The 19,369-nt window shown below is 39.6% G+C and overlaps 1 protein-coding gene across 1 annotated transcript; it reads left to right on the forward strand.

Moving 5' to 3' along the window:
- Nucleotides 1–9,058: 9,058 nt before the first annotated feature.
- LOC139711345 (proteasome subunit beta type-4-like) lies at nt 9,059–19,369 on the forward strand. Its single transcript, XM_071623244.1, has 7 exons — nt 9,059–9,206; nt 10,867–11,073; nt 12,662–12,808; nt 13,229–13,310; nt 14,201–14,317; nt 15,630–15,718; nt 17,240–19,369. Exons 1-7 carry the CDS (start codon nt 9,088–9,090, stop codon nt 17,250–17,252), a joined length of 774 nt encoding a protein of 257 aa, XP_071479345.1. The 5' UTR covers nt 9,059–9,087; the 3' UTR covers nt 17,253–19,369.

A 19,369-nucleotide genomic window follows, 5' to 3' on the forward strand; every position in this document is an offset into this window, starting at 1 on the left:
TACATGATAATACATTGTGCATATCGAATATGCATCTGCATTGTACACGTATAATATACATACAATGATACATTAGGCCTATTATATATGGGCCGCAAAATCGGGAGGGGGGGGGGGGTGGCGCCACCAGCACAGTTATAACGTACTTTTGTCTTTTGTTTGAGAAATACGATAGGTCTTTAAGAGTGCATGTAAGTCTGAAAGTTACGAAACAGAAGAAAAGAAAAGGTAGCCTTTCTTTGAACCTCATATGCACACAGCACACAAAGCGTCATGAACCACTAAAGTTGTTTCCCTTAGTGTGCGTATATGTCGTCGTTAATCATAATCGGAATATTTTCACTTTGCATAGATTTGATTCATGAATGTAATTATGAAAATTATGACGTCTTAATTTCGCAAAGAAAGGTCACATAAATCTCATTTGTTACTATGAATTGATACTACATTGTATTGTAATTGTTGCTGCCAAAACACATTCAAAGTAATCGCTACGTTGATCACAAACAGGACCATATGAAGCTCCGACCACACCTGCTTCGACACCTGCACAAACAGTTGCCATGGTTACATCTGCAGCACTCACTACTACACTCGCAACAACAACTGAACCTCCGCCTACATCCATAGTGCCATCTGGGAGCAGGAAACAGTTTGAGTCTACTCTATTTTATTTCATCCCCGACACCAACGGAGTCCAGTCTACCGGAGGGTGCCTCAAGGACCACGCCCACTTCTCTCTGCATACGGGGAACGTGATTGGCTGCTCCATGTTATGCGCTGGTGACAGAACCTGCCGTTCTTTCGCCATCAGAAATGGCGTCTGCGCCTTCTACACCATGACTGTCAGCAACATCCGTCACCGAGTTTCCGATGGCAGGGGAACTTGTGCTTTTTATCAGCGGATTGAGCTAAGAAATTGATGGCAGCTCTATGGCTTGACTGAGGTTGAAGTCGTTGTACAACCTCGTATGACACGTCTAAAATTAAAGTGCGCTTCAATAATGTCTTTAATTGCATTTGAAAAAAAAAAGGGGTAAGCCTCTCCTCATGTCATGGTGGGAAATGTGCTTGGATCCGCAAGGGTGCATTTGAAGATGCATTTCCCGCATCTGCTCCAGTTGAAGAGTTTACATCAAACATAATACATTAACTTTTCGTTTCTAATTTTAGTACACGTATCTGTGCAACGACAATGTGATAATATTAGGATAAGTCAGTCTTTGATGTTCACTGGTATACATGTAATATAAAAAACTGGAATCCCCGATTATACTGTCTACCATAGGCGTACCCAGGATTTTTTAGAGGGGGGTGTTCAGTGGCGTACCGTGGGTCAAGACATTGGGGGGGGGGGGGCGCACCTCATGGAAGCAACATCAGAATTGCATAACTGTACAATTAAATGCGAGCGAGCGGAGCGAGCGAGCTTGAAAATTTTGACATTTTTGACAGTCCCCAAACTGCCGTTTGTAGCTATATACAGCTGTATAATAATGTATGTATGTATATATTATATTTGCTTTGGAAATTAAGGTGGTTGCACCGGGTGCAACTGCTGGCAGTTGCTGGCAGTAACATCAGGAGAATGGCATGACGATTAAATGCGAGTGAGCGAAGCGAGCTAGCTTGAAAATTTTGACATTTTAAGTCCCCAAACTGCCGTTGGCAGCTATATTTTTTCGCTTTAGAAATTAAGGGGAGGGGGCGCACCGGGCGCAACTGCTGGTAATTACTGACAGCAACATCAGGAGAATTGCATAACGATTAAATGCGAGCGAGCGAAGCGAGCGAGCTTGAAAATTTTGACATTTTACAGTCCCAAAACTGCCATTTGTATTAGCTATATTTTTTCGCCTTAGAAATTAAGGGGAGGGGGCGCACCGGGCGCAACTGCTGGCAATTACTGACAGCAACATCAGGAGAATTGCATAACGATTAAATGTGAGCGAGCTTGAAAATGTTGACATTTTACAGTCCCCACACTGCCGTTTGTAGCTATATTTTTTCGCTTTAGAAATCAAGGGGAGGGGGCGCACCGGGCGCAACTGCTGGTAATTACTGACAGCAACATCAGGAGAATTGCATAACGATTAAATGCGAGCGAGCGAAGCGAGCGAGCTTGAAAATTTTGACATTTTAAGTCCCCAAACTGCCGTAATATATGTATATATATTTGCTTTGGAAATTAAGGGGGTTGCACCGGGTGCAACTGCTGGCAGTTGCTGGCAGTAGCATCAGGAGAATGGCATAACGATTAAATGCGAGCGAGCGAAGCGAGCGAGATTGAAAATTTTGACATTTTAAGTCCCCAAACTGCCGTTGGCAGCTATATTTTTTCGCTTCAGAAATTAAGGGGAGGGGGCGCACCGGGCGCAACTGCTGGTAATTACTGACAGCAACATCCGGAGAATTGCATAACGATTAAATGCGAGCGAGCGAAGCGAACGAGCTTGAAAATTTTGACATTTTACAGTCCCAAAACTGCCGTTTGTAGCTATATTTTTTCGCTTTGGAAATTAAGGGGAGAGGGCGCACCGGGCACAACTGCTGGCAATTACTGACAGCAACATCAGGAGAATTGCGTAACGATTAAATGCGAGCGAGCGAAGCGAGCGAGCTTGAAAATTTTGACATTTTACAGTCCCCAAACTGCCGTTTGTAGCTATATTTTTTAACTTTGGAAATTCGGGGGGGGGGGGGGGGGCGCACCGGGCGCAACTGCTGGCAATTACTGACAGCAACATCAGGAGAATTGCATAACGATAAAATGTGAGCGAGCTGGAAAATGTTGACATTTTACAGTCCCCAAACTGCCGTTTGTAGCTATATTTTTTCGCTTTAGAAATTAAGGGGAGGGGGCGCACCGGGCGCAACTGCTGGTAAATACTGACAGCAACATCAGGAGAATTGCATAACGATTAAATGCGAGCGAGCGAAGCGAGCGAGCTTGAAAATGTTGACATTCTAAGTCCCCAAACTGCCGTAATATATGTATATATATTTGCTTTGGAAATTAAGGGGGTTGCACCGGGTGCAACTGCTGGCAGTTGCTGGCAGTAGCATCAGGAGAATGGCATAACGATTAAATGCGAGCGAGCGAAGCGAGCGAGGCTGAAAATTTTGACATTTTAAGTCCCCAAACTGCCGTAATATATGTATATATATTTGCTTTGGAAATTAAGGGGGTTGCACCGGGTGCAACTGCTGGCAGTTGCTGGCAGTAGCATCAGGAGGATGGCATAACGATTAAATGCGAGCGAGCGAAGCGAGCGAGGCTGAAAATTTTGACATTTTAAGTCCCCAAACTGCCGTTGGCAGCTATATTTTTTCGCTTTAGAAATTAAGGGGAGGGGGCGCACCGGGCGCAACTGCTGGTAATTACTGACAGCAACATCAGGAGAATTGCATAACGATTAAATGCGAGCGAGCGAAGCGAACGAGCTTGAAAATTTTGACATTAATACAGTCCCAAAACTGCCGTTTGTAGCTATATTTTTTCGCCTTAGTAATTAAGGGGAGGGGGCGCACCGGGCGCAACTGCTGGTAATTACTGATAGCAACATCAGGAGAATGACATAACGATTAAATGCAAGCGAGCGAAGCGAGCGAGCTTGAAAATTTTGACATTTTACAGTCCCAAAACTGCCGTTTGTAGCTATATTTTTTTCGCTTTGGAAATTAAGGGGAGGGGGCGCACCGGGCACAACTGCTGGCAATTACTGACAGCAACATCAGGAGAATTGCATAACGATTAAATGCGAGCGAGCGAAGCGAGCGAGCTTGAAAATTTTGACATTTTACAGTCCCAAAACTGCCGTTTGTAGCTATATTTTTTCACTTTGGAAATTCGGGGGGGGGGGGGGGCGCACCGGGCGCAACTGCTGGCAATTACTAGCAGTAACATCAGGAGAATGGCATTACGATTAAATGCGAGCGAGCGAAGCGAGCGAGCTTGAAAATTTTGACATTTTACAGTCCCCAAACTGCCGTTTGTAGCTATATTTTTTCGCTTTGGAAATTCGGGGGGGGGGGGGCGCACCGGGCGCAACTGCTGGCAATTACTGGCAGTAACATGCAGGAGAATGGCATATAACGGTTAAATGCGAGCGAGCGAAGCGAGCGAGCTTAAAAATTTTGACATTTTACCGTCCAAAAACTGTCGTTTGTAGCTACATGTATATTTTTTTCGCATTGGAGGGAGGGGGCGCCCGGTGCGCCCCCTGGATCCGCCACTGGTAGTCAAGGGTGTCGGTTTATGTTCATGATTGGGGGAGGTATGACCAGCGAGGGGGCGTCGAAGTGACCAAGCGGGAGAAGGATGTCCAAAATCTGCACTTTATATAGAGCATCCCCTAATTTGTTTGTGTTTGTGAGTGTGTGTGTTTCATATAGATGGAAAAGTTAGGAAATAGCAAGTCTTATTATTGGCAATGCAAGGCATTTTGATATAGACTAGTATGTAAAGCAACACTGCAAAATCAATGATCAAGCTTTGATAGCAATTTTTAATGTGTACAACCTATCAAACATTGCGCAACGTTGCAGCGACTCTTTTTGCCATTCCGATATTCTGAGTACACTGCGCACATCCTGCTTGTATTCAAAATGCCAACCAGGAATCACGCTGAATCACAATCTTTTGTCGTCTCCGGGCTTTTTGAACAATGTTATACCTCTTTAATTATATGGTTAGAAAAATATATATATCTTAGAAAAATATCTTTTTTTCTTGATCATCGTTTCATGTCGATTTCAAAAGCAGTTTACTAACCCTTGAATTACCATTTTCGTAGGTTTTTTTTCTTTCTTTTTTCTTTTTTTTTCTTTTTTTTTAAATCAGCGGATGGGGGGGGGGGGGGCACGTGCCCCCCCCCCCCCATGCCCCCGTAGTTACGCCACTGTTCCTAGACCTAGATATCTAATGAATTTTAGGCGCAATAAAGTCATCCAACCACAATTTGTAGACTCACACTCAGTTATCTTTCAGTTTTAACTTTCAGTCATTGAAAAAATTCATATCTACAATTACTAAAGATTACCAAGTCCATGTGCTATTACTAATTACATTGAGTAGCAAGTAACTTGCTACTCCCAGAGCTTCCAGAGCTTGCTGCTTCCAGTAGGCTACTATACTGACTGTATCTTGGTAGTCAGTGGCGTATCTAGGGAAAACGGCGCCCGTGACAAGCGCGAAAATTGCGCCCCTAATTTCTGAAAAAGTCACTCAGTGTTCAACCCCAACCCCATCCCGGTAAGGTCTGTAAAAAAGTCCTCATGATATGCTTTTTGAAGCACTTTAGAGGGGTCTTTTGAGGGTGATTTAAATGTATAAATAGGCAACCCTAAATTTTGATATATTTTGGCGAGCGAGCGCAGCAAGCGAGCCGAAAATCTTTATATTTCAGCTTTATACATAACATGGAATTCTTGTCATTTTTGGTTATTAAATCTTCGAATTACAATTCTAATCATAGTGACGGCCTTATAGATAACGATTTGTACCAACAGTGTCCAACCCCATCCCGGTAGGGACTAAAAAAAAGTCCACATGATGTGCTTTTTAAAGCACTTATAGAAGGGGTCTTTTGAGGGTGTTTTAAATGTAATAGATATTGAAGAATTTTGGCGAGCGAGTGCAGCGAGCGAGCCGAAAATTTTTGTATTTCAGCTTACAAAACATGGAATTCTTGTCATTTTTGGTTATTAAATCTTCGAATGACAATTCTAATCAAGATATAGTGATGGTCTTATAGATAACGATTTATACCAACAGTGTTCAACCCCAATCCCATCCCGGTAGGGACTTTAAAAAAGTCCACTTGATATGCTTTTTCGAGCACTTAAAAGGTTTTTTTGAGGGTGATATAAAATCTGATAAATTTTGATAAATTTTGGCGAGCGAGCGCAGCGAGCGAGCCGACAATTTTTGTATTTCACCTTACAAAACATGGAATTCTTATCAATTTTTGGTTATTAAATCTTACAATTCTAATCAAGATATAGTGACGGCTTCATAGATAACGATTTATGCCAACAAACCAAGGACTTGGAAAAATACTCTGAATTACTACGAGTGAGTGAGCCGAAATTTTTATATTTCCACGTCATCATTACGTTTTGTTCTTCTTATTTTTTTTTTGATAAATTTTTAGTGAGCGGGCGCAGCGAGCGAGACGAAAATTTTTATATTTCAGCGTTACAAAACATGGAATTCATGGAATTCATGTTTTGTTTTTATCTTGTTTGATTTGGTTTTCTGTTTGCGCGTCAGCTTCGCGCGCGGTGCAGTAACGTAGTATTAACACGTACTGTACACGAGTTCTTTAGTGCGTATGATATTATGTAACTCCATAATGTATAACAAGGAAGAGAGAGAGAGAGAGAGAGAGAAAATGAACGCAAAAGAAAGGAAAGGCGGAATTCAAAACGGAAATAAAAGCGGTAAAGACAGCTTTTGTTTCATTTGTCAACATCTAAGCATTGCTGAAGAGGGGTGTTGAATAGCTCAAACACCTCCCTTTTGCCCAAGGGGGGTGTTTGAACACCTTAAACACCCCCCTTTTGGAAAAGGGGGTGTTTGAACACCCAAAACACCCCCCCCCCCCCCTCGGTACGCCCTTGCTGTCTACCACGCGTCAGTGGTCAGTGGCATATTGGTTTAACAGGTATTATGTGAAATTCTTCCCTGAAAACAAAAGACTTTCAATGATCCGATAACAAGTTCACCAACGTGTCAAATGCATGGATATGGATCAGCTGTGGATAGTTTTCCTCTATGGACCTATAGTATACATACATAAGCTATTTCTTCCACCTGTACACATTCAGTGCTCTTCAATTAGCCAGTTCCACTTTGCGCACGAGCAGAAAAATAAATCATTTGTGATTTCAGGCGTGCTCATTTTTAAATTCACTGAGAAGCATCTGTGTTAAAATGCAATCCTAAAACATGTCAACCTATTCAGAAGTAGACTATTTATTTAGAGACACCACTGTTATCAATTCTCTTCCCGAAGTGTACCATCAGACATAACTTGTATCAAAATCCGTACAGAAATTGCTGCATTTTTTTCTCTCTCTCTTGATCACTGTTGTTGTAATTACAGGAAAATACCCTAGGACGAGTTTTTCTATTTACCGATAATCTACGATAGTCTTATTTGTATGCGAGGTAGTGGAATTCTTGTAATAAATTGTTGTATAGGAGTCTCTGTCCGTGCATGCATTAAAATCTGTGGATATGCTTCTTTCATGTGCTCTGAGTAATTTTCAAATTGTTTGTCTACATCGCAGCCGATTGTGATTGTTGTTGTTGGTGGTGTTGTTGTTGCTGTTGCTGTTGTTGCTGCTGCTGCTGCTACTGTTGTTAAGTCATACAGAAATGTACTGAGTTGCGCACAGACATCTGTAACATACTCACATGCATTACAATTTCCCTTACAGGACGGTTGCCAAGAATAAGCAGAAAGATGACTCTTTGGTAACCTATGATGCATTTCATCTGATTGAAGAAAAAAAATAACAACAGCAAACACCAAAAATTCAATCTGGATCTGGGATAATTGTATTACTGTACGCCTACAACGTACATCATTGGTCACAATGAACAAAAATAATAGTTTATCCAGTGTGTAATATATTTGCACTTTGGAAATAAAACTTAACAAGGTAATAATTTAAACACACATTTCATTTTTGATTGTAATAATGGAATGAAAATAGTACAGCTGCTATACAAAAATGCAAAACTTAAAATGGAAGTACAATATATTTTATATTCAAAGAAATTCTATGAATCTCTGGGTATATCTGAAACTGGCAAACCCGCCCATTACCATGAAATTCTCCCTAGCCATCCTTCCTAACCTTATTATATACATTTACCAATTCCATTATTGCTCAAAACACCTTAACCCCTCCACACCCACATGCACCCTCTCCAAATCCAATCCATTACCGCGCAAATATCTCTGATTCTACATTGTATATAAGGCCCATTCTCCCCCCCCCTCTCTCTCTCTCTCCACTTCTCTCTCTCTCCCCTCCCTCTTCTCTCTCCTCTCTTTCTTTCTTTCTCTCTCTCCCTCTCTCGCTCTCACACATACGCACCCACACACTCACACACACACACACACACTCACATTACAATGACATCACTGTGAATAAAGCATCAATGATAATGTGGTAGAAAATTTCACAGTACGACTAAAGCAATAATGATTATATTATGGGATCAATCATTATCAAATCATCTCTATTACTTTCCCGTGATTATACCATTTAATTTTTATCTTAATTATCATTTCACTACCATTACGCCCTATCGTTATGGTGATGATGATGATTATACTGATAATAGGCCTACATGTAAAGTAATGATAGTAGAAGATGATAAAGAAGAAGAATCATTCACACTGAAAATAACAGTATTATCATTTTACTGCAATATCATCATTGTTGTTATCATCCTCATCCGCACCCTCATTATCATCACCTTCCTTTTACATCGTTTGTGCTTCCTTCAGCCTCATATCTTAGCAGCGGATTATTATTGGATAATCTTTTGTGATGCTGCCTACTAACAGTTGTCAATCAGTTGCAGAGTAGCAACATTGTCAAACTTTATTGTTTCAGTTAGATTGTTTTATTTCAGCTTAAAGTGAAGAGCTACTAGTAGGTGTATAATGCATACAGATTTTATATTATTTTAGATACACCACCAAGGCCAAAAAAATGGTCTTGTTCGACAGTGTTTCTGTTGACCACTGAGGTGTGCCCCCAGTGCCTCCCTTGTCATAACAGTAGCAACAGAACCAGCATGTTTCATGTATCCATTTTGTTATGCTGCATTTTTTCCTTTATTATGTGATTCTGTAATTCACTTGATTTTTTATTCTTTGCTGTAAATGGCATTTATTTTTTACTAATAAATACTGAATTAGAAAAAAAAAAAAAGAACCAGTGAGTTATGCTTCGGCAAAATCTCCTATCTTACCGTACCCTGCTAGTTGATCGTTGAGGGCAGCAATCAGAGTTGAAACAAGATTATTTATTGTAAACCGTACAGTTTTGTTGCAGCTAAACATGGATCTGATAGGGGAGAATGGCTCGAGTTTCTGGACTAATGGACCACGTCCCGGAGCTTTTTACGATCCTCCTGGAGGAATTAAGTGCACACCTTCTGGCCCAGCTAAACGTACTCTGTAAGGAACATTAACTATCTTTGTAGTTACGAGTTCAAGTGATAACTGCATCTGTACGCTACGCTCTTGATATGACTCTGCATATTTCTACATCATGTATTACGTCAAGTGAAGATGTGGTAACCGGTCACTTACACCAACTTGAAGTGCAAAGTCTGATTGTGCTGTGAATTAGCAGTTAGTGCGCCCAGCGGGCTTAAGTTAACGTTACATTAGGCGTTTTCACATCAGCCCGATAAAAATCCAAGCTCGAGATATTTTTCGCAGAAAATGGTCAGCAAAATAGCGCGCTATTTCAAAACATCAGGCTGATGTGAAAACGCCTAGAATCTAACGTTAATGGTAATGACAATGTAGCTTTAGCAGGGTGCTACTAATGTTTACTCAAAGAGATTTTTCTCCTCCCCACCATTAGAGGGCGTACTCTACAATGGAGTCGGTGATTTCATGGGGGCCGCCATATACCACTTAACAATGGCGGACTTTGCGTACTAAGTATCATTTCTACAGCGCGTATTACGCGAACTTCTGAACTTTTACGCGAGTACGCACTTGATTTTGGCAGCTCCTCAGTTCCTCGTTTGCTAGCGTGTTAGCACAAGGGGTGAGCCTACCGCCTCGTTGTCATCCAATGCTCCCCTTGTGCTCACAAAACAATGGTACAGGGCCAGGGCGTATGAAGACCCTGCACTCTAGCAGTCACTGGGGAAAATCTCTTTGTGTTTACTATACTACAATCCCAAGGCAAATGCAATGTGACTCATTCTCGGTTTACTATAAATTAGCGAGTAACAGTTAACTGGGCAAATATGATTATGAATGAAGCCTTCTTGCCTTTCCCACCAGCTACCAGCAAGCAGGTTTACCGTCTCTTAAATTCTAACTGTTAACATGTTAGTGTGGAAATTGACTAACTCGACTCATTATCTCAACCCAGCCAGGCCATTGGCTAGGTCTGCGGCCATGCCAGAGCATGACTTTTATGAGCAGAAAAGACTTCATTTGTAACATTAGAAAGCAATCATGCATGCAGTGTATCTATATGTACAGCCACACACATGTAAAATTATGTGTGTCTTTACCATCCAGCCACACGTGTGTGTGGTTGTATCCATGACTCAAGTCGCTGGCTGGATACAGCCACATGCGTGTGATTGTGTGGCCTGCTGGATACAGCCACTTCAACACACAATGCAATGCAATATTGCAATGCCAATGTCATCATCCATAACGCTAGAAGTACTGTATCATGCACTGCTGTAGTGTTACGATAAAGATAACCTAATTTTCCTTACCATTTTAGACAAATTCATTTCCTTTAAATGGTTTCCCGTTCATTCTCATTGTCTTTTCTTAGAACTTTTTTTTTTCACTTTTCCAGCTGTCTTGTCATAAACTGTTAAATGTTTATCTGTTTGACTGCAAGTCTTTTTTTTTTTTTTTTTTTTTATAAAGAAAGCTTACTTCATTCCCAAAAGCCAGGCCCCTGATTGTTGACCAAACCATTCACAAGAAAATCTGATATCAGTGCAGAAACTAAACTTCAATGTGAAGACTAGACTAGTGTAGTTCTGAAAGCTGGCTGTCTGATTAATCCCCAGTATCCATGGTGAAAAAATAGTCATACACTACCTCTGTGTCTTTTGCGCCACTCCTGCAGGAACCCCATGGTAACAGGTACTTCTACTCTGGGATTGAAGTTCAATGGAGGAGTGATTATTGCTGCAGATATGTTGGGCTCATACGGCTCACTTGCTCGCTTCAGAAACATCTCCAGGGTGTCAAAGGTCAATGACAACACAGTCATATCTGGAGCTGGGGACTATGCCGATTTCCAGTTCCTGACAGAGATCTTGGAACAAAAGATGTAAGACTGATGCATCTGGATAATGAGTGATGAAGTCATGTGGCAGCAAAGTGCTGTATTAAAGACATTGTGCCCATGCCAGTATTTGAGTGCTGTACCAGTTGGTGAATTCAAATGTGTATGGAGGAAAATCATTGTAACTGATGAGATCGGTCTTTTCTGTTGTAGCTGTTGATGCTGACAATCTCTCTTGCTGTTTCATAAGTTTGCAGCATTTAGTGTAAGTGATATATAAAAAAAAAATGGAAGTTTCAGGTAAACCACAGCTTTGCACACTAGAAGGATTGTTATTGGTGATGTCATGTTGTCATGGAAATGCACTCTGTGTTTCACAGTGTATTGTTGAGAAAATTGGTGCTTATATTACATGCCATTCTTTTTTTAAGGGAAATGTATAGTTTATACCGAAGGAACTGTGATTTAAAGGGGGTCATTTGTGATACCTTCCAATAACATCTAGTTTTACTACGCACATTCAAAACAAACCATGTATGTGTGATGCATACTTGTAACTATTTAAAAATCAGTTCATTTTGCATTTAACTACAATGAGATGTTCCTTTGACTATGAAGAAATTGTACCTCTACACCTTTGAAATTATAATCTTCGAGACCAGCAACAAAATAACATCAGATTCCAAGAACTGGCAAATAATCCCTTCAAATGTGGTTTGCAACAGTGAACAATATTCACACCAATATCGGTTTGTTCCACAGGACGTGGCAATTCTTTGATTATGACACCCCAGCTGTCATACGTACAACGTTTGTATGATATAGATATCAATTTCACACCTACAGCACAAGGACGCCTGAACTACACCACCTTATACATCTTGTTTTGTGCACCTACGTGTACATGTACACTAATACCTGCTTCGTTACTGGCCTGATGGACTTTTTGAGCCCTGTTAAATCAGTCTTAAAAAATATACATGTAGATATAAATTTGTTTGTAATGTACTCAAATTCTAAACATACCAGGCAACAAGAAAGCTTGGCCATTTTGACCAGCTTAGCAAAACAAATGCTCTCAAATTTGATTCCATTCATGAAAGTGCAAATATACAATGTTGAGAATATGTGAAGTGAATATCTTGCTACACTTACCTTTCAGTGGAATATTTATAAACTCAATACACCAGTAAACCAATTAGTTTCACTGAATAGCTGTCATATTTAATTATTTCTACCTGTTGGCAGGCAGGTGAGTGCCTTGTCTAATTTTTGGAATATTGTTATACCAGGCAAATTAATTTACAGGACAATGCACATGTACAGTAAAAGTGGAAATTTTCATGGTGTTGAAATTATCACGCATTTTGCGCCACCAGAAACTAGCGCAAAAATAAAAGCATGTGAATATTTTTGCTTCCATACGGGTGTATGTTCCAGAACTTACTGTCTTGATTCTGCGGAATTAAAAACAAACATGTGAAACTCTTCTTACTGGGCTGAGCACGAAAATTTCCACTTTAACAGTACATGTTGTACACTGTCAAGCATTTCATGTTTTACAAAGCAACATGCTATGTGTATTTCATTATGAAATTAATAACATTTTCCCCTTACCCATCCCTCTCCACAGCATCGATGATGAATGTCTGAATGATGGACATAGCTTCACACCCAAGGCCTTGTTCTCGTGGCTTACCCGAGTCATGTACAACCGGAGAACAAACTTCAATCCCCTCTGGAATGCATTCGTTCTAGGTGGCTTCCACAATGGAGAAAGGTATGCATCTCCATTTATTCTGTTTCAATGTGTATCTCTTGGTCATTCATAAATAGGACACATTATGTATGTTTGAATTTACAGATTAATTGTAGGAATTGGTCCATATTTGAAATAAAATGTGATTCTTTTTCTGTAATTTGTCTGAGTTCCTTTCTATATTTTTATTGATAGATGCACAAAGTGTGAATCTGCAATCTTACGTTACAATCATTTGTAATTTTCGTATTCAAGTTTGCATCCATTGTCATGTTGTCAGTATGATGTGTTGCTCTCTTTTATACACAGCGAACACTCTCTTTTTTCATTCAAATATATCAGCAGAAAAAAAAGCCACATTTTAGTAGTTACACACATATAGCACATTCACATTTCTTGTGCATGATAAGCTGTCATACTTCTTTTGTTTCTTATTTCCAGTTTTCTGGGCTTTGTTGACAAGATTGGAGTGGCCTATGAATCCCCCCATGTAGCTAGTGGCTTTGGGGCATACGTAGCACTGGTGAGTATATTGAAAGAGAATCATTTGTTATTGAACATCACATAGCACTGTGATGCATCTCAGTTATAAATTTGTGTTAACCCGTTGAGGACGGTTTGATTTTACTACAACACGCATTTTCCATAGACACTTGCCCGAGTATACTCGGGACTCGTCCTCAACGGGTTAAGTGACATTGCCAGTTTTTCTTATAATTAGTTTATCATTGTGATATGAATGCTTGCAAAGTAGACAAATTTTGTATAAATAAAATGTAGGCTAAAAACAGTGTATTATTTACTGTGTTATTCATGATTCTTTTTTAGTTATTAAAACTGTTTGTGTGTGTTAAGAGTGCACTCTTTAATGTGAGAACCTTGTACATGTTTTGCATTTTAAGTTTTGAATAAAGGACAAAATTTTTTCAGCTCGTGTTACAAATGCCATTTTTTTAATTGTTACCCGTCAGTCATGAATAAATTATACATTGCTCAGACATACACATATTAACAGTGGGATTCTTTGGCCCAAATTGACAAGTAGTGTAAAGTTAGTCCATGGATTATGGAAATTTTGTCTGCATATTGAGGATGTTATCAGAGGAGACATCCAATAATGCATTTGCATTGACTCTCTTATGAATATTGTGTGCCTATCTTGTACTTGTTTTAATCCATAGACTAAATTTAAACCATGGATTTAATTTGAATTGGGTTTTTTCATTTGTTCCTGAGTATTCAGCTCTTGAAGATAAATATGAGCGATCGATATCAGAGGGTTCATATTTGTTCTTCCCAATGAAGTTTTTGTCATACTGGGACTCACCCTTTGAATCACATAATTATAGACAGTCCTTGATGTCTCTCTTGAAATATCACTTTCAATCATTCAATATTCCTGCGTCCCCGCAGCCCATGTTGCGAGAAGCGTATGAGAAAAACAACAGCATGACAGAGCAGGAGGCACGAGCAGTGATGGAGCGATGCCTCAAAGTTCTCTTCTACAGGGATGCAAGGTCCTTCAACAGGGTGAGTCATTACAGAAACCAGGGTCCCATCTCATAAAAGGTGTTAGTAAGGTAGTAATTCTTGCGAGAATAGCAGCTTCCTGTAGCAACAGTCAATCAGGAAGCAGAATTCTTGTCATTACGAAGGCACTTGCCAGTGCAGCAAGAGTTGCTGTCATACCAACTTATTATGAAATGGAGCCCCGCAGAGTTGGATCATTCATTGTCAACAAAATTAAATACATGTACTGTAAGCAAAGAAATAGCAGGGCATTATCACTGTACCACCTGGTCCATAGCAGTAGTGTCTCCTTCGTGTGATGATAAACTTGTGTGAATATGGTATACTCTCGAAAGGTAGAAGCTGTACGATATTTGTTTTGCATTTTAAAAGGGTCTGCAAGTGAATTTTATTCATAGAGATTATGACTCACTTTGTTGATATTGTGTGCAGTTTGAAATACATGTACTAGGCTATTGAAGTTTTTATTACCTCTGCCAAGGGAGGAGGTTATGTTTTCTTCGACATTTGTTTGTTTGTTTGTTTGTTTTAGGTTTGTCCGTGTGCAAAATAATTCAAAAAGTTGTGAATGGATTTAGATGAAACTTACAGGAAAGGTTGAGAATTACACAAGTAACAGATGAATAGATTTTGGTAGTGATCTGGTAATTGTGGATTTTGTGAAGTATTTTCGATATTCTAGCAGGTAGGGTGAATGAACTCTGGAGTTCAAGCTACGCATTTGTGAGGTTTCATACGCACACTAAAGTGCATCCTCTAGTTCCTGCTAAAGTGAGGCGTGCTGCGCAGCTGGAAGTTGATGACGTAACAAAAGGGTTCTATATTGGGAAATGGGGCGACTTTCAGGGCGCATACGTATGGGTGGAAATCAGTGATCTCTAATGGAAGACAAGATCAGTGGTGGAAATAAGCTGCATGGCTGAGGTCTGCACTCTCAGAGTGCTTCTCTAGTTTTGTTTGTCTTCCTAGGAAGAAATTATATTTGAAGACCTTGAACAGTTTCTGTGTGAAATCATTTATTATTAATTCATACTCTCATGCATCATGTAGACAGTAAGGCCCTGATTATATTCTATTCAGGAGTTCAAGTAGCCTTACTGAACCTTTGTCAGCCCCTTCTGGAATTCTAAGGTAAAAAGACCAATTTCAGCAGTTGGCAATCAGTGACCACCACGTTGAATGAAATCATGAAAATGCAAGCCACAACTTGAAGAAAGATCATAGCAGTAGCTCCACACCATACTCTGTTCAAGCTTTCAGAGTTTCACATGCATTTATGGCTTTCATATTGCCTTGTCTTTGCTTTCCTCAGTATGAAATTGCTGTCATCACAGAGAAGGGAGTGACAATAGACCCACCAGCATCCTCACAGACAAACTGGGATATAGCACCCATGGTAGAGTGAGTATCAGCTGCATTACATAGTGTTCTCTATTTGTAATTGAGCGTCATTGGGCTTTATCAAGTTTGAAAGTTATTGTCTCTTTTCAGAAGCCACACTTAGCTTTTATACTTTGATGTGTGTTCATTTTTCATTTGTATTATGTTTGTTGAGGGGCATTGGTAGTGCCAATTCTAACCTTTAAGGTCATCGATATTAATTGTGGAATAGTCAGAAATATTTTTGCACTTGTAGAATTATGACCTATGTTTAGGTATATATGGCTGCCAATTTGTTTCGTTTTGTTTTTGTTCTATGGAGTGGTTTCAGAACTTGAGATCAAAACTGCAATATTTGCAATTTAGCTATCCATTTGGGAGAATTGACTTTTACAAAATTGTTGTATGATAGTATGCAGTACTCTAGTTGGAACAAATAAATAAAAATAGATAAATAAAAAAAAAAGAGAAAAGAAAAGAATTATTCCTTATTCAATTCTTGCGGTCGGCTACACGTCACTTCCGGTTGACTGGAGTGAAAACAAACAGCTTGCACGCGCTAAGCCTGCATAATGCGCATACTGCATGCTGTGCCTGCATGTGCGACGCGTTTAATGTGCAACTCTACGCAGACATGGGGACCGTTTTTCATTACTACATACTAGTATTCATTTTGTCATTTATTCATGAGATACATGCATCATGTCTTGCCAGCAATATTCTAAAAATCTGGATCCTGTCGATCGATCGGTCGGATCCCGGTATTTTGCCAAGTTGAAGGCAGCCGGACTGGACCTGTGCCCGTATGAAATCGCGGCAGGACTCTGGATCAACGACCCGAAAATGGCCAGATGTGCAGTAGAACCTCATTGAGTAGGCCCTACCCCGATATCTACGTTTACTTAGTACCTCATAGAAACTTCAGGTAGGTCTATAGGCCTAACGTTAGTACTGTAGTAGGCTGGGGTAGGGCCTAATTTAGGGTAGGCCTGGGGCCTAATCCTGCTGCCCGCACAGCTACAGTAGTACAGCTTGCGCTAGCGCTATGCTCGCGGGGCGCCCCGGCAGAAAACACGTACAGCGTTACCCCTCCAGGCTCACGCGACTGTTTGTTTTCACTCCACCGCTATCCATGACCCCGTGACACGCAAAATACCCGGATGTCCGACCATGAGAATAACATCCTTTGCATTGGCAAAAAGAAATAAGACTCATTAAGCTCCTTCAGAAAAGATTTATATTCGTCAGAATTAATCTGGACCAATGTACAATCCTTCAAACAGCATGCACAATCAAACTGCTGCAAATTGCATTACCATCACCAAATTACTAAGGAATAAATTCATCCACTGTGCCATGTGGTAAAAGCATAGTTGCTGTTCAGCTAAGCAATTCACTTTTATCATTGAGGATTTCTCATTCAGTTGCAGTTTTATATTATACTTTTTTTTTTCCCCTTGATCTACATGTACATGTAAATCAGTGCATATATTTGGCCCTCAGCTCACATTTTTTTTTTCTCTCTCTCTCTCTGTCCGCCAGGGGGTATGAATGACACTGTCAGGCTGTGGATGGCATGCAAGTGGGTTTCTGCAAGCTAAAGCAGGTGGTATTTCATAGATAGTTGCTGTTTCCATAAAACCAAGTTTGTCTGTACCTGGCAAGATTTCGTGACCAGACCACTTGTACAGGTATATTGAAAAACAGAGCTTAATTGCGGTATATCTTTGTTGAGTAAGGTATGTGTTTGTCAAACTTTTCTAATACATAAAATAAGTTACATTGTGTTTTATTGTATAATCATCAGTAAGCCAGTGCTTCAAGGTGAATGTTTGAGCAAGAAGGGAAAAAAAAGCCTTAATTTGGGAACACTTTGCTTATAAAAATTCAGATATTTTTCAGTGGCTGCAGGATAAGGTCACGTTGCAGGTTTTCAATGAGAAATGTATTTACATGCGTCAATTTTAGATCAGATAACCCCTCTGACAGCATATCTGCACTAACCGTAGGCTAGTGATATTTTTAAACCAGATCGATTTAACAGACTGTAGCTTTACAAATATCCAGGATTTGTTTTCAACCTCTTTAAAATCATGTTCTCTTCTCAATGTTTATTGATTGTGATAAATAATAAATGTGCTCTGTATAGATACTGTGTACTTTTGTTTACCACATTACCAAATCCCAAAGTGACATGCTGCTGTATGTCATATTCATTGTTGTTTTTTTTTTTTGTAGCATAACAGCGAAATAGACAAACAATTTTGTACAATATGGAGGTGAAATTACGGTGTTGCATCTTTGGAAATACACAAATGTGAATTTATTACCATTGCCTATTATGTTTTCACTTGTAAGAAAATCCAAGTGTAAATAGTATAGTGTCCCTGATTTCCAGAGTGCATTGGTTGTACACTGTAGGGCGATTAAAAACATTCCCTAGGGGATGCTAATAAAGCAAGCAAGCTTTCCTAAACTGATAGATATAATGGAAATTCATTTAAGACTTCATGTCTCCTTTGACATCAATGCATACTTTCTAAAGATGCAGTTCAGGTGTAAATAGTAGCGAGCATTTCATCTGTGACACTTATCTTATGATGCGGCTCTTAGGCAAAAAAAAAAAAAAAAAACATTTAAATTTAAAAAAAAAATAGATAAATCAGCAGATATTGCTCTGCAAATGGGTGGAACAGCTATTCCTATTGTTTGACTGGGGAGGAGGCGCAGCAAAACCAGGAGTGTTGCATATCTAAAGATTGCTAATAGCGGCCTGCAGTATGACTAGCCCATCCAGACGCTGTGTGACAGTAACTGGGCTGTGTATAGTCAAGTGTGACATGTGTTATCAAAGACTGGTGTTGTGTAGAGTGAACACAATGAACACAATTTTCTGGCATGTTTTGTGACAAATCACAATATGACTTCTTATGCAGGCTCTTACAGTTTCAAGAGTGTTGTATCAATGGTTGAGTTACAAGTTACAGGGAATATATTCTATGGACTTCAACAACACATGTTGCACCATAGATGCACATAAACTCTCAGAATTCCTAGAAACCAGACATTGATAAAGATGTCTTAAATTTACTGTAGCAACCTTGATGCAATGTACATGTATAACACTTTGTATTAAATTAAGAACATTGTCAATTGGGGTGTGTGAAGAGGACAAAGGAAAAAAAAAATGTACATCAATCCTCTTTTATGGCAGAGTTGTTAGCCTTGAGCCCTGTTTTATGAAGAGTTATAATTGATTATATTGTTGGTTTCTATGATAAGTCTATGGCAGCCTGTGTGGTAAGGAAATTTATAATTGATTATATCTTTTGATAAAACGGGGCCCAGATATGTCATGTTTGTATGAAATGTACCCTTGTATCTTATTGTCTTCAGTTTCATTGAGTAAAATCTCACAAGAAGTGTGAATTGGGCCTTCTGCAGGCATTGTTTATTCTGCTTCTCATGTGACTTACATGTAGTTTGTGAAAAATGTTTCAAGAAAAAAAAAATATGAGAAGAGTGTTACGCATTGTAATTGCCAAAAGTTAGTTCTCTATATGAACATGTTGCTTCAGATCGCGTTTGTGTGATGCATGTATGTGTGTGTAACAAAATGGAAAGCTTAACAGAATAGACAATGACTACAGCTTCTACAATCTATCGATTCAT

This window comes from Diadema antillarum, unplaced genomic scaffold (assembly GCF_040938485.1).
Source record: "Diadema antillarum isolate AM-2024a unplaced genomic scaffold, OU_Dant_1.0 seq00001648_RagTag, whole genome shotgun sequence".
NCBI classification, from domain to species: domain Eukaryota; kingdom Metazoa; phylum Echinodermata; class Echinoidea; order Diadematoida; family Diadematidae; genus Diadema; species Diadema antillarum.

What these genes read in the sequence shown, in the direction of transcription:
- LOC139711345 (XM_071623244.1), top strand. Translation starts at nt 9,088, where the DNA reads ATGGATCTGATAGGGGAGAATGGCTCGAGTTTCTGGACTAATGGACCA. An exon ending in GGCCCAGCTAAACGTACTCT is followed by an intron (nt 9,207 to 10,866) that starts GTAAGGAACATT and finishes CCACTCCTGCAG; the next exon opens with GAACCCCATGGTAACAGGTA. An exon ending in GGCTTCCACAATGGAGAAAG is followed by an intron (nt 12,809 to 13,228) that starts GTATGCATCTCC and finishes TCTTATTTCCAG; the next exon opens with TTTTCTGGGCTTTGTTGACA.